At 46.6% G+C, this 25,453-nt stretch overlaps 1 protein-coding gene across 1 annotated transcript in view; it reads left to right on the top strand.

Moving 5' to 3' along the window:
• Nucleotides 1–257: 257 nt before the first annotated feature.
• Nucleotides 258–25,453, top strand: part of robo2 (roundabout, axon guidance receptor, homolog 2 (Drosophila)) — a 164,009-nt gene continuing 138,813 nt past the window's right edge. Inside the window, exons 1-2 of the mRNA XM_071925348.2 lie at nt 258–959; nt 13,904–14,230. Of these exons, the coding sequence (XP_071781449.1) occupies nt 905–959; nt 13,904–14,230 (382 nt within the window). The 5' untranslated portion in view covers nt 258–904. The remainder of the gene's footprint in view (nt 960–13,903; nt 14,231–25,453) is intronic.

The following is a 25,453-nucleotide window of genomic DNA, read 5'->3' as shown; positions in this document are numbered from 1 at the left end:
GTAGAAAGGTTTCACTAGCCTAGGCTCAGTTCTTCAGGACTTCAGACCGCTTTGGACTGAGATCCAAGTGCTCCTCGACTTTCCTTCTCCTCAGTCTACTACTCCCTTCCCTGCTCGCAGCTCTCCTCCCGCACCGATCCCTGTTTTGTTCAAGTGTGTCGAGCCTCAGTCTGCGGGCTGCGGCTGTGCCGAGTGCGCATAGACCGTGCGCTCCTAGTGGCAGCGCTATTGAAACCAAGAGGGAGATAGAGGGAGGATAAGGCTATGTTGAACTGACTTGCAGTATCTACTTGACTGTACATTTACAGTGCTTTAGCTCTGGCTAAGCACATGGGTGTTTTGAGAGCGGGTTCCGTTTGTAATAAAACCACTTTGTGGGGATGCATGAGACTGAAGGGCAGGTTTGCAGTTTTGGTATCAGACACACCATGTGTTGAACTGTGGAGACATCGCTGAAGATTTGTGAGGTGCTGGAGACGCGTCTCAAGGAACCGAGGACCTGCGGGGAAGCGCATGTTTTTTTTTTTTTTTTTCAGTGTGGACTTAAATTAGTAATGTTGTAGGTTTTGTGGGCTTCAGTTTGTATTCGCGTAGTTTAGGTCATCTTGGAAAAAATAGCAAAAGATTGCGGATCAACTCACGGGACAAGCAGGGGAAATAGTAAAAGATCGTGAGTGGCTGATTTGGTTTCAAGGTTTTGTGGATATGTCTACCCCGAGCTGTGGGTGACCCACTATTTAATGGATCCTCTCAATTCTTGGACACCGATACTGGCTTTTGTCAGTAACTAGGACCTATTTCTAACTTCCATACACAAGGAATAGACTTGCCTGTCATATTGGACATATTTTTCCCAGTGAATTCAAGGATTTGCGCACCAGCCGTGGATGTTTAATATGCTAGTATGGGTCCGCTAGCGTTCATCCTTGTTGGTGGATTACTGTATTTTCAAGTTGATGGTAAGTTGTCTACCATGTCTTGTTGTTTAAAACTTTCTCTTGGACGTATTAACAAACATTCAGTTCTGTTTTGCACCTACTGTGCAATTAATGATGCCAGACACTGCCTTTGGCACTCTCCACTTGTCATTTGCTACTTAGCTGATGTTGTAAGGAATATTGTTATTTTTATGTCATTACTTAACGGTGTGTTTGACAGATAAAAATGACATTTGATTAATTCACGGAGTTTTCATGATCGAATAACTATTATGGTTGCCAAATGTAAAGCTGCAATCAGGGAACTCTATTATTAAACTTATTTGTTTTATATAAGTAGCCTACATGTATTTCACCTCGCCTCAACATGAATTAAAGCCATTTGTTTATCTATTCCTTAAACATAAGCTGAAAGCAATAGGCCTACGCGAATAAGGAGAATTCGACGGATTTCTATTTAATAGTCATTTAAAGCTAATAATCGCCCATCAAAGGCTTAAAATTAGAGTAAGGATGAGGTGAATATTTCCTCTGCAACAGCAAATTGGAAATATTAGCACTCCCAGCCCATGGCATTCACAGTTTAACACCTGCTGTATATTTCATTTAGTGGTTGATATTTTTTTGAATGATATGCATATGTTTTGGCATGCAATTTTAACACCAAATGATGACCACTGATGTACTGGCATTTGAGAGACATTTTTCTCTGCCATTGTCTATTCCAGTCAATCTAAATATGTAGATATGAATGACTCTCAGGTTGTATAACACTGGCTACAGGTGATCCATCTGATACAGAGGAGACTGAGAACATTTTCTCTAAAGAAGATAATAATTAAAGTAATGGTCTTCTCTTAAAGCACATTTTAGTAATAAAATTCCCATAGATTTTTTTGTGAATTTAGATAAAGAGTCAGTATTACGCAACAGAAAGTAGTTCAAACCTGTGAATGGGAGGTTCACTGGATGGGAGGTGACTGGCGAGGGTGTTGTACTGCAACATTCTGCACTGTAGATGGCTTTGCTGCATGTGGAGATTTTGCTTTTGGATTTCAGGGCTATGATTTTGCATTGTAGTGTAAGCCAGCTTAAACCTAGGCTGGGACACTGCCCCAGTTCATTACTTCCCATTTGTTTGATTAATCTTTAATAACGATGATGTTGTTGATTGCAGATGAGATTGATACTGTTTAATTTCTCTAGCCGGTAGAAAGCCAAAAGTCGAGCCTCAGTCCTCCTCATCCAATCTACCATGGAGTGCTAAGTCAGCATCTTTTTTTTTTTTTTACGATTTTACAAGGCTTCCTGGGAATCATTGGCCTACAAGGGAGCTGGTTTAATGGAGGAATTAAAACAGCCTCAACTGCAGAGTAAATGTGATGACTCACATAAATCATCAAAATAGGAGAGCTTGGGTGGAAAGCCTGATTGGGATTGGTCAAATATGCGAGTTAATGGAGTGATGGGAGGAAGCAAGATGTATAACTTTTAAAATTTCATAAACCTGAAGTCTGAATCATGTTTAGTGCTACTTCTGGAGAGGGCACACCTTGTTACAGTAGTTACACACACACACACACACACACACACACACACACACACACACACACACACATACACACTAGTACTAAACAGTCACATAATGAGGCATTATATCAGCACTTGCTGTGCTGTGAGTGATGATTCACACTGTTTGCTTTGTATTGTTTGTACAACTTAGCAGTACGCAAAGCCCAGGTTTTGTTGTCATTGAATGCAGGAGCCTGAAAAGCTCCTTTTTCTTTTACCTGTCAACTCCCGCTTTTGTTCTTTACAGCTCCGAGTTTTGGTTTTGATGGCGATTTATATTGTATTTTAGCAGTCCTCATGGCCTCTTCCTGTAGTCAGCAAGTCCAGTCACATTTTTGTTGGCATTTGAATCTTTCTCTTTTTCACTCTCTTTTTCTTTCACCTTTTTTGCTGTCCTTCACTCTCGGTTCAGCCAAGCCCACTGGTTGCTAAGCGCTGGCTGATGGCATGGCTAGATGGCCGGAGGGAGAGGGGTCCACATCTCCCCGGGAGCAGTGAATCTCTCTTCCCAATCATTTGCCTGTCACCCTCCTCCCCCTCTCCCTTGCTCTTCCCCTCCATCCCTGCAGAACTACCCATCACCCAGCCTTTCAGAGGTAATCTGAGGGTCCTTGGAGAGGGAGGAGCTTCCTCTAAGAGTCCACTTAGGCAGACAAAAAGGTCTGGAGTTGTATTCACTGGGCAGCATAGCCAACAAAGCCAAGCCTTGTGAATGGCGTCAGTCACTGTTTAGTGTGCTGTGATTAATACTGCTAGTGTGTAGGAGAGGAGAGAAAAGGTGAGATGGAGGCAGAATGGGGGAGAGCGTGACTGTGGAGGGTTGTCAAGGCTGGAAGAGAGAGGGATTGTTGTGAGGGAAAATGCTATATGTGAAAAAAATGGGTCGAATAACTTTAAAGAGAATCTGTTCGATCTTTCCATATTTTCCAGGAATACGTTGGTGAGCAGCTGTCTGTTTCCAGGTCTGGTTGTCTCTGAGACTCGACCGTACTGTTTTTGAAGCTGGAATAGAACATGCTTAGCATAGTAGACATTCACTCCTGACCCCTGCTATTCTGAGGACCCCTGCATACTTGTGTCTGATCTAGGAGCTGGTGACATCACATCCATGTGGGGTGACACACTGAGGGGTGCTGAAGTGTGGCCCAACTCAAACCTATCTAAGGGGCCACGGATATGGGCACCTGGGGTTTTTGGTGGCCTAGATAGTGTACAGCTCTCCACCCGCCATCGGGGTTGTGGTTTCACTAATGCTGAGTCAAGGGAAACTCACACCCTAAGTGTGTGTGTGTGTGTGTGTCTGAGAGAGAGAAACCAACACACACACACACACAGAGAGAGAGAGAGAGAGAGAGACAGAGAGCGAGATACAATGTAATCAAATAAAAAACAAATTTAGAGAATATTTGTTTAACAACACATTCTTTTAGTGGGAATTGGTGAGGATGAGGCTTTAATACTGAAGCTCCCTGGAGACTAACAGTGCTCTTGATGGTCATGATTGAATGAGAAAGGTCTAAAGCACTGCCCTATAATGGAAAGTAAGCCCAGATTAAAATAGTGTACGTGAATGATGAGGCAGGCTGAGGTCATTGTGTAAGAGCCATTGTAATGTCTCGCCCCAAATGTGATTGTTCTGCTTGAGTTGGCAGCGTTTAGGCAGCGTTATTGTAATTGAGGTTCATTTGCTGGAATGGGACCGCTGTAATGATGAGCCTTCAACCCGGGATCTGCAGGAAGCTCCTCTCCACTGTCTCCCATGCTCTCATCACTGTCACATGGGCCGCGCTCCCTTCTCACATCGAAGAGCACTGTTTACTCTCTGATTAACATCAAAAAAATGAGTGGAGAGTAAAGACAGTGAGAGACGCGAAGGTGGCGAGCGCAAGAGGAAGTGAATGAGCAGAAAGAAATAGAACGGGGTGGAGTGTTTGTATAATGAGAGTCAGGTTGCAGGTCACGGTCGCTCTGTGTGCGTGTGCATGCGTGTGCGATGAGTGTTACTTCACCAGTGACGCGGCCTGTCAACTCCTATGATATTTTAACAGCCAGGACCGGCTACTCTGCGGATCGCGTTTCAGCAGCCATCACTCCACACATTCAGCACACAACAGAATAGACTTTGAGGTCCGCGTACTCTCTTTTTAGTTATAAATACTGCGCTGCGATCAGGCAGAAACAACAGGACGTGCAGCTATTTTAAATTCCGAGATCACGTTGGTTTATTGCCTTTACATTCTGCAGAGGCGAGGGAGAGAAAATGTCAGCGTCAGACAACGCACATGGCTGATTGTGCTGTGAGAATAGCAAAACGTAGGGGAGATAATACCGCTTTCCCCCGTTTTACCTCCGCTTTGCTAGGCCGCAGCCAAGCATACCCCTGACATTTACAGAGCAGAAAAAGACCTAATGCCTGGTTGCTTTTGCCTAGAGAAACAAAGACCAAGAGATGAGAAATTACAAGAGGAAAGGGAGAGATTTAATATTAAGAGGTTGGCTGCACTGAAGGATAAGTGTCTTTCCTATCCAATCACTCCATCTCTCTCTCTCTCTCTCTCTCTCTCTCTCTCTCTCTCACGTACACACACACACACATACGTGCAGAATTATCTTTTCCACCCGCAACGTCCATAAGGGTGGAATCCAAACACAGAGAGGGGGTTGTAGTGCACCTGCGACGGGCCCTATAGTGGGAGTGTAGAGGTGGGGATGGGGGAGGAGTGATATGATTTATCGAGCATGCTGACTGCGAGGTGAAGAGAGAGGCCGAGGCTCTCACCTGCCTCACACACCTGTACTTACAGAATACACACCTGTGCCTATACCCCGCCGGGCCCCAACACACACACGTTTAATCCCTGCTCTTTTCTGTCAGCGTCCCTGTTTCCCAAACAGACGATTACGAGTTTGAGACAGAGCCGACAGCCAGAAAACGTTGATCTGATTACTGTTATATAATCCCTGATGATTAGATGATAGTGAATGAACCCCTATTGATCAATGGCACATGCCCAGCCAACGCAAACACGCTCTGTGAAGAACAGATTCCTGTGTTGCAGTGTGGATGTGACAAGCATTCTTATCCCAGCAGAAGTTGATTAGCTTAAGAGCATGCCAAAATGGAGATAGGAAGTCAGGATTGAAGGATTGAGTATACCTAACCACACGTCTGTAGTGCCGTAAACTCAGTGCTGGAGACGGCATGTTAGGCTTATCAGTGTTTTCATGTAGCATGCCGCAGTAAAGATTTGTGTTTGGGGAAGCGTCTAATCACTCTGTATCCTGTTGCCTTCACCCTGCCCTCTGGGAAGGGAGGGATGTCAAGGTTGAATGACTCACAGCGGCACATACAAATAACTGCACGTGCACATAAGTGCAAATACACACACACACGCACGCACACACGCAAGCATGCACACAGATACACACTTGCACACATACGCACACACTCTGATTGCACTTATGCAAGCATTTATTGTGTAACAGGAACAAGCAAGCATGCCTTCCATGGAATGCAAATAACTTGAATGCATCATCAATTTAGAACATGCACACATTAATTCACATACCTGTTAGTCGATGATATATTACTACTCACTTTTGATCGCAGTATCAATTGATTTATTCCCTCATTCCTTCTTTTTTTTTTACCTGTGATTAAAAACAGCAACATGAACACACTGTACTTCACTGTGAAGTGTTTGTGAGACAGTGGCGCCTGAGTCGAGTGTCTCACCAGTGTCTTAAAGATGAGGTCAGGCCCGCTGATGAAAATGCATGAGCTGTCTCTCAGCGTGAGGTGTGTGAAGACGGACAGCCAGAGCACGACGCTCAAACACACATCCGTCACACGCAGCAGCAGCCCAGTGCGGCAGTAATGCAGCGCAGAGTGGTGGAGCCAGTGAATAAATGTCCCGTTCCGCCGGCCCCAGCCCCAGCCCCGGTCTATGGATCACCCAGCCATGACGGCCCACTGCCTTTCCTTTCCCTTTAACTAACCCTAGAGTCCAACCCTATGGAAGCACCTGGACACTCAAAACTATACACCATTGCTTACCCCACCAGTGTTTTAGCTTAGCAGACGATTATTATAGATTGTGTAATAAATGGAGGTGTTCCGTGGGACTCGACCTTTCGTGAACGCATTGCAATCTCCCTGCATGTCAATGAGGGCAGTCAACATCTCTGGCCAGCCCAGCGGCCCAGGGCCCCACATAGTATATTGATATTGTTCAGGCTTTTTTATATATTACAGATATTATTCTATTATTTTGCCCTGGTATATTTGTGTATTATGCCGCCTTTATCCTTGGTCTTTGTATGAATCTTTTTACCACAGCACGGTTGACGTGGTTGCTACATTTTTATATAGATACATCTTTTTATGATTGTAAGACAAGGCATATTCTGGCATTTTATTATAAATCACATTGTTGTATAAGGAGTGTTTTTATGTATATGCTATAAACTACAGTATGTTTGCTAACAGTTCAGTTGTTAACATTAACTAGCCAAGTAGTCTGACGTTACTGTCTTCTCCACATAAGAGATTAAGGAAGCTGATCAACTAGGGAGACAGAAAGCTGAATCACATTCAAATAAATTGTCTATATGTCAATACCATGAATGTGCCGTGGGACTGTACAGACTCTGTACTTGTGTCCCTGCTGCGTAGGCACAGCACCACAGTGCTGTGTAAATCTAGCCACCATGACCAGGGGAGAGTTGATTTATATAATGGCTCCTGGTGAGACTGTCTTTGTTGTGGAAGTCTCAGTGCAGAACGGGGCACGAGCCAAATGTCACAACCATCGCTGGAGATTGGAAGAAAACCTTAATCGCAGCCCTGAACGTTTGAACTCTCTAGTTCCACTTCCAGGATTATGATGATTTTTCTGGAGAGCTGCTCAGAGGCATTAGTCATTTAGAGGCCCCCGGAACACACAGCCAGTGGTAGAATTATGACATTTAGGAGTGGTGGCCGTGGCCGTGGGTGTGTGGGCGTGTGTGTGTGTGTGTGTGTGTGTATGTGTGTGTGAGCACCATTAATGACCATCAAAGCCCATTGCTTTTGTGTTAGCACAAATATATGGCCCCGAGTAAATTGAATGAGTTCTTCATCCACTTACTGCTGGCACCCCTGACCTTCTAGCCCTAAGCCAGACCAGATGAGGTGTCCCATGGAATAGAAATTTAATAAATCTCATCTGGGCTTGCTATGCTGCAGCTTAAAAAAACACAAACAGTGAACTATAAGGGCCATTTGATTAGCTTGCTCTGCTCCCTCAGTCTGTCACTTGGACGGTGTGTGGTTACAGGTCTTACTCCCCGTGTTCACATGCGGGGCGCAGGGCCAGTGGGCCGGCCGGAGGTGGTGACTGCCCTCATTGACATGCAGGGAGACTGCAATGTGTTCGCTGCAGGTCGGGGCCCATGGCGCACCTCCAATTATCCACTCATCTCTCAACACTGTGTATCTTAGACACCTGAAGACCTTCTCTTCTACCCTCCCCTCCCCTCCACCTTCATTTCTAAAGCAATAAAGCACTTATTTATTTCTCCCTATTCAATTTGCTGGGGCAGCTCAGCAATGCAGGTGGAGTAAAGAGATTACAATGCTTGAGGGAGAATCAATCGGTGCCATTCATTTCATTGCTCTCTCCTCGGTAGGGGCTGTTTAGAGTAGCCCACACTCGAAAGTAGGGAATTGGCGAAGTGATCTTTGAGCCCAGCTGCATCTACATTTGCATGCACACCACACACACACACACATAGCTCGGACATATGAACATAAACATCGCTGCATGCATAACTGACTAATTGCACACGTAATTGAGCTCAGTCAGTATAGTATTTCATATATTTTACAAAATGCTGAAGAAGAACCAGTATTAGGATGTTTGGAAAGTGTAGTGTTTTTTAACCTTTGTTTGTGCTGGAGCTTCCCAGTACAACCGTAGTTTTCTGCTGTTGCCGACTGAGCAGCTTGACTGGAGCAACTGGACGTTAACTCAAGGGCTCCTTGACAGTAGTTTTTGAGAGAGGGGAGAGTAGTGTTGCTCATACAATTTCCCCACCTTGAATTTTCCCAGCTGGTTCTGGGATTTGAACCGTTGACTTTCCGGACACAAGCGCACATCTCATACATGTAGGCTGCTGCCATAGTGGAGTGCAGAGGCAGGCAGGCAAATGGCTAAGTGCGGGCTGCTCTGAAGGCTCTGCAGGAAAGGAGAGAGGGCCGGGGAAGGTGGGGTTACAGTGAGCTACGCGCTTGAGTGGCCCAGGCATTGGAAATCATTTAATCTGCATCACACAGTTCAGTGTCCCTACCAGTGGCCCTGACAGTCCCACAGAGAGCCAATGCTATATTCCTTACACTAATCAGCCCATAGATAGGACAGAAAACAAAACAGTGCCCTCATCAACACACCTCCACTTCACCATAAAGGGATCCAAACCCCCTCTCTTGTCTTCCTCCTTTTCTCCCCCTTTATTCTCTCGTTTCAAGTCAGCAATCTCAGCTCTGCTCAGACAGGCCATCTGCTGAAAGAGAGCGATAGCATCACTTGCTGTTGATAGCAACCGATAGTAGAATGGAGAGTGAGAATGAGAGTCAGTAGGCAAAAAAAAAAAGAAACTGAGGGGGAGGCTGCTTGAAATGCAAGGTATGTGAATCAGCCCTTTGCAACATAATCTGATATTCTGTTTCCCACCGTTATCTATTTATATGCTCTAACTGCATGAGGGAGAGAGGACAAATACACAGATGCAAAGTCAATAAGACCCCACCACACCACACTGCCTGAAAACTCTCTCAGAGTGGAATACTATCTGATATTTGTTGGAAGCAAGCTTGGCTGCAGTGAAGGGTTCAGAGCCGCTCCTAGAATTACCCTTGTGTTTGCTTTCAGTGTATAGATCTTAGCAGTGTGTGGGGAGGGAGGGGGTGGGGGGGTGGGGGGGGGGTGGGGATGAAGTATGCAGAGCACTGAGGTGGAACAGAGCCCATCATGTGAGCTTGCTAGCTTGCTAGCTAGCTAGCGCTCCCTCCTTCTCTTCATATAGAAGAAGATGCAGCTATAATCTGCTCTGCACCTGTGAGCACCCTCCATCTCTCTCTCTCTCTCTCTCTGTATCTGCTGACTGTACGCAGTGGGCTGGGATGGATTCCAGCAGAGACAGCAGGTTGTCTTCTGTGACACCTCAAAGAGATGAGCTGTGTGTCTGGTATTGGGGGTATGCTAGAGCCGCTGTGCTGTGACGCCCACTGACAGCCCCCCGTAAAGAAGATGAATCTAGGGTGCAGAGCGGGCCGCTTGCAAGTGTCGCGGCAGGCCAGCGCAGAGGCGTGAACGGCCAGTAACATCATCCTATCGCCACCCCCAGTTTCCCCCTGCCGCTCTCTCGCATTTCCCATCTGATGACATGACGGATATGGCTCCGTCACCCTGGCCGTGAGGACAGGATGTAACAGGACAGGGAGCAAGTGAAGGAGACAGAGAGATATATATATGGGGAGGGAGAGGCAGAGATATATAGAGAGGGGGAGAAGGAGTGGGAGGGTGAGGAGGGGTAGAGAGAGCCAGCACAAGTGGGAGGCAGGGGAGAATATATTTCAGAGTGGACAACATGGATCTAATGAATAATTCACTCCTACTGAAATTTCTTTGAGGTTTTTATACAATTTTGTATTCACTCAGCTCACCACACCGTGTACTGGGTTTCAGCACTTTCTCTCCACCATTTTAGAGTCCGCATCATATAGTATTGCTGAGTCTTGGCCTGGACCTTGGTTTTCTAGTTTGATGTTTTATGGAGCCGCAGTGACTGGAACTTTTGCCTTGGTCCGAGGTTGCCATGGGTTACCTGTGATCAGCACGCGCACATGTCTGTTGGCAGAATAACTAATATCTCTTTGGGGAGCCCTTCCTTTTATGCTCTGACTGAAACTGGTGTGGGTATTGATTTGGTTGGTGGGCTAGAATTTCTCCTGGGAGCTAATAAAAATAATTACAAAAAGATCATCAAAGGCCTGACCTTCTGTTGCACACATGAATAAATATGTGGTAAAGTTAATAGAAAAGATCCCCTCTACGTGTGTGGTCACTTGTAAGGGAGATATAGTAGTGATTCACTGCTTTAGTCTTTACAGGGTTAGGGAGAAAGAGCTGGGTTGATTGTTAAAGTGGTCTTTTTATTCTGGGCTTTACCAAACAATGACAACGCTGTGTATCTTGTTTAGAAAAAAATGTTTTAGATTTTACGTGTCGGTGGTTTTATTTCACAGACAAATTTGTAGCAGGATATGCCATGTGGAACATAGAAAGAAAACAGCTATACATTGAGAATGCAGGCTCAAATATTAAGTGGGTATTGCTTGGCTAGCAGCATTGCGAAAATGCATCCAATTTCAGTGAAGCCGACATAAGTAGACTGAACGAAGAGGCAGAAAAGAAGCAGCCTCTGGTTCAGTAATCCCTCTCTGATTTCATCCTCTCTGTGTGCTTGTTTGTTTGTTCTCTGGTTCCTGCTTTCCTCCAGGAGTGGATGACTGCACAGCAGTGGTGAAAAGTAATGGTGGTGTTATTGCAGACAGGGGGAAACACAGCAGTTTGATTGGAGCGTGTGCCCTGAGACCCAGTGAAGTGCACTCGCCTCAGCTCAGAGAGCACTTGATTGCACAGCACCAATGATCGCATTAAGAGGGCAACAGAAAGCCCATTTACCGTAAAGAGAGTGAGAAAGGGGGCCCAATAGGAAGCTGAAAATTGACTTTCACTTCTGTGAGGAGCTTGGCCTGATGGCTGGGTGATGGGGAGATACATTAGTCTTTTTTTGATCCTCCTGGACTGCACGCATGGGGGCATCGCCAGGGCAGGGGAGCCGCACCATGACACAGTGGAAGACAGACACACACACACACACGCTTGCAGAGTACAAACATTTTACCTTGGTTTGCGCTTATGAATGTATACATGAGGTTTGCTCAGGAAGGGACCGTCGAGGTTATCCAGTTGTATTGAGATTGATGGGCTTCTGTTAAAACATATTCCACAGCATATGGATGTGCCTTTAACCTGTTCTACCTCTACAACTGACCACCTCTACTCAGGAAGGACACTGACCAGTCACGTCTGGCCCTCTGGCCCTGTGTGCACCCGGCTCAGCTTTTTCTGGCAGTGAAAGGACAATTGTGGAGGCATCTGCTGTGTTCATTTCCACAGGAAAGAGGAGAGCAGATGGAGACTCAAGGTTTAAGTGATTAGAAGGCAGTAGATTGGAATACAAATTGGATTTAAAGAAATTAGACTGATATAAATCGAATGGAGTCGCCACAGTTTAGTGCTGTGCATGCGTATTGGCCTGGGTGGAAAGCCACCGCAGGGCCAGTGGATTATGGGGGAAGCAGATGCTCCAATGAGATAAGAATAAATGTGCATTTGACACTCCTTCTGAGGGAGATGGGGGTCTCCAAGTCCGTCCTTTATCTCACCCTCCATTTATCAATGTCACAATGTTAATTACTGCTTCATTCATTAAGTCACTTACGGCCAGAACACAAACTTGCCCCTGTGCCCCTGCTCTGACAGGGAAATTGGCTGCTGGCTAGGTTACTGTTACCTACCAGTGGTGGAAGAGATGGGGGGAAAGGGAGAGTAGCATTCAGGAAAAAAACGCTGGCAGCATGGATTTTTGGAGTTCCACAAGCAATAGTACAGCTATAGTTCTCTACACAAAGCCAATGAGATTAGATCATCGGGTTATGTACTCCTGGAGCTGAATGTGGTCCCCACCCCCTCTACTACAAGCCCCTGTCTGTGGCCCCACTTAGAGCAAGACACTAGGCCTGATCACTAATCAATGACAGGGAAATGGAGGGAATTAGCCCAAATTAGGAAGAGGAGACAACAGACTACCTCCTGTTCAGGTCAATATGCCACTGTCTGATGTTTGACCCCTGATAAGACAAATGATGGACTACTACACACTCGCACAAAGCACACATGCACATGTTTGCATGTGGGTGCATGCGCGCAGACACGCATGCGGCACACTCAAAGTCTTAGAAGTGTGTTTTGTGCTGATGAGTGAGTTTCTCCCTGTTCCTGTCCTTTTGCCTGCGGACCGGTGGGCAGAGAGACGGGGGGGTGCAGCTTGTCCTGGCTTCCCGTGGGAGATTCAAGTATGAGGGGTAGTGGAACATGTGCAAACCCAGCCAAACAAAGAGCTGGAACCTCCACTGTTCTGCCTTCATCCCATGCTGCAGTTAGCCCTTACGCAGGCACAAAGGGCTTTGTGGTACACTGCGCCTCCGTACAGCACACATCATCCTATTACCCCACTGCACCGCCCCGGGGAAGGGCACGGTCATCCGCTCGGCTCAATCGCAAGCACACCTGCAACAACTAATTTTCAAGGCAAAGAGCCCAGCACTACACTTAATTCAGCATTGATTGATTAACATTTGGCTGCCAGCTGAATCGGGAGTTATTGATAGAGTATTGAATGTGGTTCAAAAGAAAAAGGATGAAGAAAAGATTGTTGGAAAAGTTAGCCTTAGTCCCCTTCCCTTTATTCTGCTTTGATTATTTGGCGGTGGATCAAACTCTTTGATTGTTGCCTTGCTTCCAGGGCCTCAGTGATGTAAATGTGCGTGTGGCCTATGGCATCTTATCTCCGTGGTTAAGACTTGGTCACAGACGCACACAGCACTCTGACTGGGGGAGCATTATCATAGCAGCCAGACTTCCAGAGCTCACCCACTGCGAGCCCTAGAAGAAAGGACCGGGCCAATGTTCTCAACCCCAAGGGATTAGCATGTTACTAGAGCCTGGACCTCGGCATACTGAATTCACATCACACATATACTGCTATAACAGTGGAACCGCTAAAATTATTTGTTTGTGGCTGTGGCCACACACTGTAACCCCACTCAAATATGAGCATAATTTGTATGTGTGTGTGTGTGTGTGTATGTGTTTGTGTGTGTGTGTGGAGTTCAGATGTAAGCTGTCTCTACGCCTCCATACACTGTTCACCCTTGGGTCCAATTACCCACGAGCCCTTGCATATAGGGTTGAGAGAAGCAGATGGCTGCGTTTTGACTGGGTTGAACTGGTGGTTAGAGGGCTCAGCCTATGGCCTCCTTTCACATGATGATAACCCAAAGACAAACAAACAACAATAACTATTAGTTGTGCTTATTAATTTAACCCCCGACCCCCCTCCTTTCTTTCCAGATAGTTTACCCGTTGGCAATTATATTCGTGGCAGAGGCTCTTCTTTCCTGAAACATTTAAGAAAGCATGTTTGAGGAAAACATTGAACCAAAACGATGCTTAAACGCTATGCTGTTTGTCCCTAATCAATTCCATCTCCGCCCTCTCTTCCAGGATCCCGTCTGCGCCAGGAGGACTCCCCGCCCCGGATTGTGGAGCACCCCTCTGACCTGATCGTGTCCAAAGGGGAGCCCGCCACCCTCAACTGCAAGGCGGAGGGGCGGCCCACCCCGACAGTGGAGTGGTACAAGGATGGAGAGCGGGTGGAAACGGACAAAGACGACCCACGATCTCACCGCATGCTGCTGCCCAGCGGCTCGCTCTTCTTCCTACGCATCGTTCACGGACGACGGAGCAAGCCGGACGAGGGCGCCTACGTCTGCGTGGCCCGCAACTACCTGGGAGAAGCTGTCAGCCGCAATGCATCTTTGGAAGTAGCATGTGAGTCAAGACTCTATTTCTTCACTGATCCTGATTTCCCCTCTTTAGTGCCTTGTTAATTGTTTAGCTGGTATATTTTGATCAATCACTTGGCTGCATTCAGAAAGGTCTAGATCCCTCTGCCTCCAGATGGAAAGACTGGGTTTACATTCAGCACAAGACAAACTGAGACATAACATTTGGACGTTTTGTTTTCCTGTCAACGTTTTATAATGTCATTATTCTAGATAATCATTTTTCCATTTATTTGCAACAGGACATTGCATTATATTTACTTTGACAGCTGGAGAAAAACAGAAAACAAATCAGTATTTAATTTGAGGCTACTGCAATTACATTAGATTTGATGATTGAATTTGTCCTGACTTTGGTGTTCTCTAGTTTTTTAATGTCTGAAGGAGCTGGCTGGATAGGTCAACAAGATTGTATATTTAACAATATTGTAATATTTAATATCCTGTAGGCCTATTTTTGAAAAGGGGAAGTTGTGGTGTGTTCTCTCAATGTGACATGTAGTTTGGTGTGATTATGTTCTGACTTGCAGAGAATGAGTGTTTTTAACTAAGGGTTTCAGATGAATTTGAGATGTATAGCTCAAGGGATCTTATGAGTTGTATTGAAGTTGTCGGCAGACCTTTGAGTTGGACATTATGCTCCTGTCAGACCATACCAGAGGGAGATGATGGCATGGCAGACATGGGTCTATCACAGGTGGGTGGGGGTAGAGCGACAGGCACAGATGAAAGTCCTGATGGACATTTGACACGGGCTGCCTGGACTGTGTTGGCGAACACTGACAGGCAGAACCTGAACTGTGGATCACGTTACCTTTGAAGATGAGCCCCCCCAGCAGGCTCGGGCTGGGCTTCCCATCGAGCGGCTCCCAGGGGCCTCAAACCCCCTCAAACCCCCTTCCTCCGTAAGCCAGAGGAGGTCTCCATGACATACTGTTGTATTAACTAGTAGTACTATTCAAACATAGCCCTGCATTTTAGACAACTGCTTATGAGGCAAGATTTCACTATACATATTTGATTTTCAGTGTTTTTTTATTGATACACTTGGTCATTACACCCTCCTGAACCACCCTTGAAAATCATGAATGCCTCTAGAATACTGTTCTCAACTGGTTTCACTTATATCTGAGTAATAGATCCAAATTTGTCAACCCAGATGGAAACACTTCTGCCGTTTTAAAGCATGTTATGCCACCCCCCAGGGTTTCGTTCTAGGTCCTCTGTTGTTTTCACGTAACATATTCCCCCCTGTAGATAGACAGCTTTACACTGCAATAAAATCTGGTGAAATAACAGCCCAAAAAAATCCTGTGTTTTAAACATCAAAAGATGGATTACAAACGTTTCAAATTCTCCTGAGTGCAGACAAAACGGAAATGTTCATTCCAAGCCCAAAGCAGCGAAGAACACACTTATCAGATATCTCTCTTAATTCCAATGGCTTTACAGTTACCCTAAAGGGTTTTGTCAAAAACCTTGGAGTTATCTTTGATCCAGACCTCTCCTTTGACATTCACACCAAGACAAAACACCTTATGTGAACCTTAGAAATAGCCCCAGGATTAGGCACTTCCCCTCCATTACTGACTTAGAAAAACCGATGGAAAATACATTTTGTGTCAGAATTGCTTAATGCAGTGCAGTACTCTTTCTTGTCTGGAATGGTTTATAAATATATTTGACTTGACTTGACATACTCCATAAAACAAGCAAGGAAAGTTTTTATTTGGGAATGGTTAGAACAGAAGGCAATTTGCGCTTTTTTTTTTTTAGCACTTCCACCTTACAGCAGTAGAGGAAGGACCTGTAACATCTTGTGTTATTTCTAAGGTGATTATCATGATCAGTGGTAGTAATAGGGGTAGCTGGGTTGTGGGCCTTGGGAAAATGGACTTTGTGTATTAGAGAGGAGGGGGTCGGTTGCCAACCACCAACTGCCTCTGATCCGGTCCCCTGCCTTCCCCAGGGCTTCCCAGCAGCCCCCAGGTGCTAACTGCGTGACAGCAGCTTGATCTATCGATTGCTGTAAGAGGGCTCTCCCAGCCTAAATGAAAATTCATGAAAAATTGATGAAGTCTCCAGATTATTCTTTTATTTTACCCTCCTCACACTGTTTCTTGGCCTCTTTCTCTCTCTCTCTCTCTCTCTCTCTCTCTCTCTCTCTCTCTCTCTCTCTCTCTTTCTGTCTCTCTCTCTCTCTCTGTCTCTCTCTCTGTCTCACTACTATGGCTTGAGCAGCTGAGGGGGTTGAATAGAGGCATTGACTGCTTTAGTGGCTCAGAGGTGAGGGGTGAGAGGTCAGGAGGCCAGCAGCCGAGGGGATAAGGAAGAGCCGGCAAGGTGAAAAAATAAGAACACACAGATATGACGGTTATTACCAGTGATAGTGGGTTTGAGATGGGAAGGTTCAGGCTAAAGCCCTAGGCTTTCTCTCTCAGCCAGGTCTGCCGGGGGGGCAGGGGGAGCAGAAGGGGGTGGGGTGCTAAATCCCCACACATTGGCTTACTCCAGTGATTAGCTTTATCAGGTCCTGACATCCGTCTAGTGATTGTAAAGCCGGAGCTAATCGCACAAGGAAAAACTCTTAGCAGTATTTAAATCTGTATCCATGTTGGATCGGGTGTGGGTTTATGATATGCCTTACACCCTCCCCTCCCCCACATATTGAACACACCTTTGCCCCCCTTCCGTTCACGAGTGGTTGAGCAGGACCCTGGTGAGATAATTGAATTGCAGCTCTGAAACGGATTGAACTCAGTGTCTACTGAGCAGAGTGGCGCTGCTGCGTGCTGGACATCAAGCTGGGCAACACTCACCACTCTGTCAGGAGAGGGGAGGTGGAGTGCAGGGGAAGAGGGGGAAGAGGCCTCTGAGAGGTGCTTCTGCATTATTAATATGAGCCAGATTGGTGAGACTTGTGCATTTACTGGGCTTAGTCTCCCAGCCGTGTCTCCTGTATTAAAGTGTTAGCTGTTGAACACACACAACACAATACAAGTATACAAGGATGAACAAGCTTATTTACTGCCATGCCCTTACTTTAAGCCTATAGTACATGTGTAGGGTGTGAGAATACATCACTGCGCTCCATTTGGGAAGAGGAGATTTCATTATAGCTGTTGTTCACTGTCCTGTACTTCAGAAGACAGAGAACTCCACTAGGCAACACTTGTAAACATGTTGCCTAGAGGATATCTGAACAGTCTGCTTTGTAATCTAATTCCTCCTCACATGCTCTCCAAAACTGACTCCAGGCCAGCTCCGTGGGATGGATGTGCAGCAGATAAGACGGGATGTGCCCCCTTTTCTCTTTTCAAAATAAACTGGGTCAATGAGCAGGTTCATAAATCATCGTGAAGCCTGTGTCAGAAATGCTAGCCGCAGCCACCGCTGCTGAATAAATTGCTAGCGCTGCGGATACGTGTGTATATGTAAGTGTGACAAGGCGCACCTGGGGCGATAGGATCCCAAGAAAAATGTTAATTAGCCCCTATCTCTTCAGGTAGATGGCTAGCACACGCGCGTAGTGCTCCAGATACAAGCAGGGTGAGCAGTTGCACTTTTAATTGAGTATCGGATGTGACTCAGGCATTTTGATGTGTATGTGGGTGTATATATGTGAATGCGTGTGGGGGAGGTGATAATTGTCCGTAGGGAGAGGCGTAGCAAGGGAATGAGGACACAGGGAATCTGAAGGAGCAGAACTGTAAGCCGATGCTGCCGCGTTCATTTTGTAACCTTTAAAAAATGCAAATGACACAGAAATGAAACAGATGTCTTGGGTTGGTTCTAAATGCCGCTCGGAATGGGATTGGATGACTTTTAAAAAGGTCCTTTGATATCGTCTAATGTACCACTTCTGCAATTAAGCGAATCGTTAGGTAGCATTTGGTGCTCGTACAACAAGGTAATTAGCAGGAAAATAGAGCTGGGAGAGGTGTGAGTGGAGAGGAGCGGAGAGGAGGAGGGTACCAAGCTGTTCCTGGTGTGTCCGGCATGAGGAGAAGCTAATAAAGGGACAGGCCAGGAGGAGCAGGCCAGGTGGGGAGTCAGGCTGTGCTGCACTGCCGAGCCTTTCACAAGCTCATCTGGACTCATTATTCCATTTCAGAAATGAGAAAATGGAATGACAAGCGCACACAAACAGCAGACACTCCCACCCACACACACACACACACACACACACCTGCCCTTGCGTACATATAAACCCCAGTAGGCCGAGGTTTAATCTGCACTGAAGTCCTTGAGAAATAATGAAGGGTAATGGAGGAAGCTGCAACAACGCAACAATTAAGCCACATTAATGATGCATGCCGCAGTTAGGAAATAAAACACAGTCTCAAAAACCGAACACAGTCTCATGTGTTGTCTAAATATGTTTTTGCCCTCCCGTTGCATCTCGGGTGTGTCTGTGTTTGCATGTTAGTGTGCGGTGGGATGTGTAGAACGCAGGCTTTATGGCTACTCAGGGTTTTCTTCTGCTGGTTGACATTTCTAGCCGGAGGTGATCGAGTTCACCCGCGGTAAGACGGAGGGATTGGATGGAGGAACGGCAGGAAATAGATGCAGAAAGGGTGGGAATGTTGTCCTGCGATAAGAGCGATGGTGAAAGCAGGCAAGGGTGTGAGAAATATCTTCTTCTGATAAAACGTGAGAGAGAAAAAATCCCTGATTGAATGTGTCAGCTCCGTGTCTGTGCAGCTGGAGTTTGCTGGCCCCTGTAAAGAGGTGCTGTTATCTGCTGGGATTTACACACCTACGTGCGCGCGCAGACACACACACACACACACACACACATGCGCACACGGGCCTCTCCAGCCATATACAGTAGCACGCAGATTACTCTCTTATCTCATTTATCAGCCTGCTAGATAGCCACAGTAAATGAGTCCACCCCCCCTTCACCCCTCCCAAACACACACACACACACACACACACACACACAGCCTGTGCATCTGCCTTTCTAACAACCACCTGGACAACGCATGGAAAGACAGTGGCTTGCAGAAATGCAACGGAAATTCGGAAAAGAAACCCATCACAGGGAGATAAATCATAGCATGCACTGCAGTCCCTCAACGAGCACTCTGACCTTCTACTATCTCACACACACAAACACACACACACACACACACACGCACACACAAACTGGCACATTCACATGCTATGTCCTGAGACTGCACTTTTACTATCCTCAGCGGGCCTTGTGTCCCAGCCTTGACCTCCCCAATTCCACCAAGGGAAAATTCACCGTCTGCGTTACCTTTACAGGAAACGAGTGTAGTAGCGGAGAGAGGGGGGAATGTAGAACTCCGAGAGTGTGGCGCTCTCTGGCTGAAGGATGACAGCAGTAACAGAGTAGTGGAGCCAGAGCCGAGGACAAAGATGGAAAGGGTGGCGAGGAGGTGCGGGAGAGGAGCGGTGGCCGAGAGAGGAAGCACTTAATGAGATCCAGGTCTTGGACGACTGTTGGCCATTCTGCACTCTCTCTCTCTCTTTCCCTTTCTCTTTCTCTCTCCACCCCTCCGCCTCCCCCACGGCGTAACCCTCGAGTGTAAAAACAGGATTAAACAAGTGTGAATAAACAAGTGTGTGGCGCTCCGTCATGCCTGCCACGGCCCGTCAGCGGAGGAGTGAGCCGTCAGGCAAAGAGTGCTGAGCCAGCCGCTTCTCACGCCCATTAGTGCCCGGCAAGATGAAGCACCCGTCGCACTGGGTTTTGTTGTGTTTCTTTTTTACACCCTTCTCTCGCTCCTTCACGCTCTCGCTCTTTCTCTCTTTATAGCGACGCTGTTATTGATGGCCTCTCCACTCTGACAATGCAGGTCTATTGCTTTGGCTCTCCCGCCTCTGTTTTGCCTCCTCTCTCCTTGTTCTTCGCCCCTCTCCTTTTTTCTCCTCGACCCCCCCCACCCCCCACCCCATCCCCTGCCCCCCCATCCCCTGCCCCCCATCCCCTGCCCCCGTCTGTCTCATCACCCATGCTCCATACTGTGGGTGCTCGCTCTGTAGTGACTGAAAAAAGAAATCTTGGTATTAGGATGGGTTCTTAAATTGTACCAGCTGAGCAGCGATGTTGTAAGAAGCGAGCACTCTCCAACAGATCCTACAAAATACATGAACTTACTCTGCCGGCCCCCTTCTTTCTCTCTGATCAGGCAATTTGAGATGTAGACTGAGCTGTAAATAATTGAAACCTGTCTGCAGGCTGATTATTGATCAACTTTAAAACACAGACTGGCTGAGAGGCTCATGCTTTCATGGGTGGACTGCGCTTTCATTTCTGTTTTAATATTGACTGATGGCGGTAATTTATTCAAGGCCTGTGTGGCTTGCAGTTTTGTCAGTAAGCAGATTCATTTTGATGATTGTCAAAATGAATCCACCATATAGCATCCTTTATCAGTCTATTAATCTGTTTTCCAAACTGAGTGTAGATAACCTAACACGTTGCCTTTCCTACTCTTAAGTCAATTCTAAATTGCTGCACAGGTGTGCTTTATACAGCGTTTAGATGAATACGTCTGATACCACTCTATTTGCTGACAAGTGGGCGAGGGGACAAGTGAGTGATAATAATATTAATCGAAAAGTGTGACCCTGAGTGAAATCCCATGAGGCCGCTGTGTTCTGAGGGTGGCTTGCCGTCCAGTCCAGCCGGGATTGGATCCGCTGACCCCTGGAGAACCCTCTGCCCTCTCCTATCCACCCCAGATCTCTGTCAAACCATAATTCCTTAACCCAGCGCACCCCTCCGATGAATCTGTCCCTGTAGCGACTGACCTCCCCCCACCCTCCCACCTCTCCCTCTGAGACTGCCAGAGATGGTAATCCATCATGTGGAGCTGGGGGGGGGGTTGAGGGCTGAGAAGTTCAGGCGCTAGCTGATACGGGTTTGAATCGAATGTCGCCGAAATTGATTCACCCTCTGGTGTGTGGAATGGTGTGTTATTTCAGCACTGATGTTCATGGTTCAAATGCCCAATATTTCCTTGGTTACTCTCACACACACCCTTAAACACACATTCATTCGCACGCGTACATGCCCTTGCGCAACACCGCAGTGTGCACAATGCTGCCGGGGATTGATCTTGCGAAAGGGTCAGGACTCAGCCAGGCCCACGATCCAGCCTGTTTATTTTGGGTTAAGACTGTCACGCTGCACACTGGCACTCTGATGGATAGGTCTTATTGGAGGCTGTGGTGCACACAACTGCACACATACATACACAAGTACACAAACACTCACACACACACACATGCTTTAGGTGAAGGGTTATTTGACAGTTTTTCTAGTTGTGAAAATGGTGAGGCCTGTCTCTCCTTAAAGCAGCCCTCTGGGAACACAGGAGACACAGCATTTCTGTTTTATTAGACATTGAACCGTAGGGAGGGAGAGGAAACAAGGGAGGGAGAGGAAACAAGGGAGGGAAGGGAGGGGATGACATGCGACACACGTTGCAAACTGGACTCAGGGAGTTGAGAGTTCATAGCTTGCACCTTTGCCAGCCTTGTGGTTTTGAGGATAAAGGAATCATTCAGTATCTGCATGTGAGGTGCCAACTGCCTCCAACCCCTGGTGACTGGATTCCTTGAACTCCTTGAAAGCCTGAAAAGAAAAAAAAGAAAGAAAAAAAAATGTGTCTTTCATAATAATTTCAGAACATTATTTTTGCGGCAATTGATTTGTGTTGATTTAGTTCATGTAGGCCAATTTTTTTTTTCCTGTAATTCCTTGAACCGTTACCAGTCATTGCTTGGCTCGGGGCCATGGCAGAGTTATAGTGGGTCCGGATGTGTTATGACTTGGTGATCTCTTGATGGCGTGGACAGATATTGTGTTTGGCTTGGGTTACATTTGCTGTAAGGGACACCTATCAGCCACCAGAGCCCCCAACAGCTGCAGGCCAGAGTTGAAACCTGATCATCCAGTCTCTGTTCTCTCTCTCCCTCTCTCCTTCTCTCTCCCTCTCTCGCACTCTCTGTCTCTCTCTCTCCTCCTTCCCCTTGTCCACTCCCTCTATCTCATTTCCTTTCCTGGTGTTTGAAAGTGATACTCAAAGTGTTTTGATCAGTTTCAAAAGTGAAGGGAGGCAAGATCAAATGTTAAAGAGTGTGGTTTTCTAAGACAGCTGTGGATTCATTTGGGTTTCCAGCCTGGCCTTTACATGACCGTGTTCCTGCATCCATTGGACATATCAGCGGAGGAAGTTAGGCAGCTGCTGTGTCTAGTTGAAGGTGACCTTGTGTGTTGCAGAGTTAATGGCTCCCTGTTTCAGTGTGGTGTGTGTCCCAACTGCTGTATGTGCCTGTTAGACTGCTCTGGGATCAGTCCCAGGCTTGGCTGAGGTGAGAGAGGGGACACAGAGGTGTGGCGTTGCTCTTTCAGCAGCCACCAGTGCACCGCAGCAGACACAGCATCCCCTCCAGGGACAGATGAACAGCAAACATCCACAGCTTCAGGGACAGGCAAAGACACATGATTTCATAGGGAGAAACTGGCTTCCTCAGGTATGTGTAATGCAGTGTGACCAGGTGCAGGGAGATGACATCACATGGTGATTGAGACCGGGAGCTGCGGTATGTGTGGCCACCTGCTTCTGCAGCTGGGAGGACGATTAGCAGCAAGCCAGGCTGATTATTAACCAGCCAGACACTCACCCAGCCAAACAGACAGACAGACAGGCAGACAGACAGAGAGACTGACAGACGTTGCACAGTGCCAGATATGAGCCTGCACATTGGCTGGCACTGTAGAGACCAGACACAGACTCGCCCAGACCCATGCTTAAGCACTAGCATGGCCAAAGGCCAACTGAATAGAAATCAGAACACCCTATTCAAATGCTAAGCAGAATCTTATCTCAGTGCCTCTCGCTGCTGGCCCTCGTGCTCTACACTGTCCAGGGCAAAGCTATTAATGGACATGCAGGTGTCTCCTGTGTTTGTATGTGTGTGTGTGTGTGTGTGTGTGTGTATGGTCAGTTGTGTTGATAAGAAATTCAGAAGGGAGAGAATTTTTAGGTTATGTTTTAGTAAAATTGTAAGCAATGCATCCTATTGTTATTGTGCTTCCTATGATTTTCTATTGTTACATTTATTCATCTAAACTCAATAGTGCTGTATAGCCCACACTACACACCACCCAGTGAGACAGAAATGAGGGCAGTGAATCATCTTAAGCGTGGCTATAATTGCAGGGATTTGTCTTGGATCCACAGAGATCCCCCTTATTCCACAGGAAATGAAATCTAACGACACTGAGTGATCACCAGGGGGTGTGTGGCTAACTGATGAGCGCGCTCATTTGACTCCACCGATCTTTAAAAGCCATTAACGCTCTCCTGTTTCATGCACAAATTGGGCCTCCGCACACAAAGGCACACAGGCACAGTGGCGCAAAAATGTTTGGAACTTGTACACAAGGCGGGGTGGGTAAAGGCAAAAGGCACGCATGCACATCTACCCATGCCCCCCCCCATACACACACACACATACACACGCACATGACATGACAACACACACAGACACACACACTGTAGCAGACTCCAAACTCCCTCTTCGTCATCCAACTGGCACACTTAACGTTTGCCCATTTGAGGCCTAAATGGCACAGTAAGGGAAAAATGAACCCCAAGACACCAAGTTGTAATGGAGCTGAAAAAGACAGCTTAATTGGCCAACATACGCCATGCCCAGGCATTAACTGTGAAATTTAAATGTTCACTTTTTTCCCTCTTTCTTTTAAAGGTCCCTGCGGTGTCAGTGTGGAACAGACACATGAATTACAGCTCTGACACTTCATGAATATCGATTTGGCTGCTTCTGGTGTGCAGGAGGTTATGGAAAATTATATTATTCAAAACGTGGAGTGGGAAACATCTGCAATTAGTCGACTGTTAGTTTATGCAACTAACATGTTATTAGTTTAATTGCCTATTTTTTTGGTGAATCGCTTACCCACACACACACCCACTCGCTCAGTGAAACACACGCAGAACATACTAAATGAACTATAATTTAGAAATATTGTGGACATACTGTTAATTGTTGCATCAGCCCTTCATTTCTAATTCTGCGTTAACACACCATGTAATATAAAATGTTCAATTAGAGGATATGGGAGATTGCACTTCTTATCAGAGGCTCCTAACTGAAGCAGAGGGGAGTTGTCCACATGATTTAGCTCCGTTCTTAGCAGTGCAGGGGGCTGATAGGCTGGTTGCACCTTTGGGTCCAGATAGGCTGACCTTTGGCCAGCGCTGGATGTGACCTCTGGCTGACCATCGATTGACCATCATCTGACCCCGTGGCTGGAAGATGGAGCTGCATACTCGTCCATTTGGCAGTCTGGAGAGCATCTCTCGCATACACTGCTAACACAGTTAGGCTAGTGTTATTGGGAGATGTATGAAGGGGGAGATAGCCAGGGATGGCAGGGTTATCCCTGTGTCAGAGGAAGGAAAGCACAGATAACTCGATTACAGGCTAAAGGATATGAGCATCTGTCAGCTTGTTCATGCTTATAGTACTCAAGCTCTGTTGTTATTGCAGTAACCTCAAAACTGGATCACCACCGTATTCAACTCGTTACCTGCTTTGTGACAAATCGAGCCCAGATTGGTATTCTGACATCTAGGAACCTTTACCCTCTTTTATTTGCTGTGCAGTATCATTTTTACACTACAAAATACCTTTTTCTGCTTTGTAAGGCATTTTGTGGATCTAAACGTTGCACAATCCTGCTACATTTGCTGAGTGCTAGACCAAACTCTGTTATCTCTCCTCAGCGTCTTGCCTCTCTTCAACCCCCATCCCTCCTCCAATCCTCCCTTATCCCCTAAATTGCTGTTCCCTAACTGTCTGTGGATGATAACGATTTCACCGCAGCACCCACAGCGCCCAGCCCCTCCCCCTCTCCCTATGAAAAATCAGATAGCCACATAGTGACTGACTGCTAATGAAATTAGCTGCATTTCTCATAAACCTTAATAAGTAACTTGACTCGATAAAGGATGCTGATGAGGGAAGGAGACAGCGTGGTGATTGGGAGGGGGGCAAAGGGGGAAACGATTCATCTCAAAATCACCCAACGGTGCCAACTGGGGTGTTGATTGTCATAAATATTCTTGGACCCCCCCCCTCTTCTCACCCCCCCGCAAAAGCATCTCACCTCTTCTGACTCCATCTATGTGCCAGCACCACC

This window comes from Centroberyx gerrardi, chromosome 6, assembly GCF_048128805.1.
Source record: "Centroberyx gerrardi isolate f3 chromosome 6, fCenGer3.hap1.cur.20231027, whole genome shotgun sequence".
Taxonomy (NCBI): Eukaryota; Metazoa; Chordata; class Actinopteri; order Beryciformes; family Berycidae; genus Centroberyx; species Centroberyx gerrardi.
Note: the sequence above shows the minus strand (reverse complement) of the source record. Positions and strands in the feature narration are given on the sequence as shown.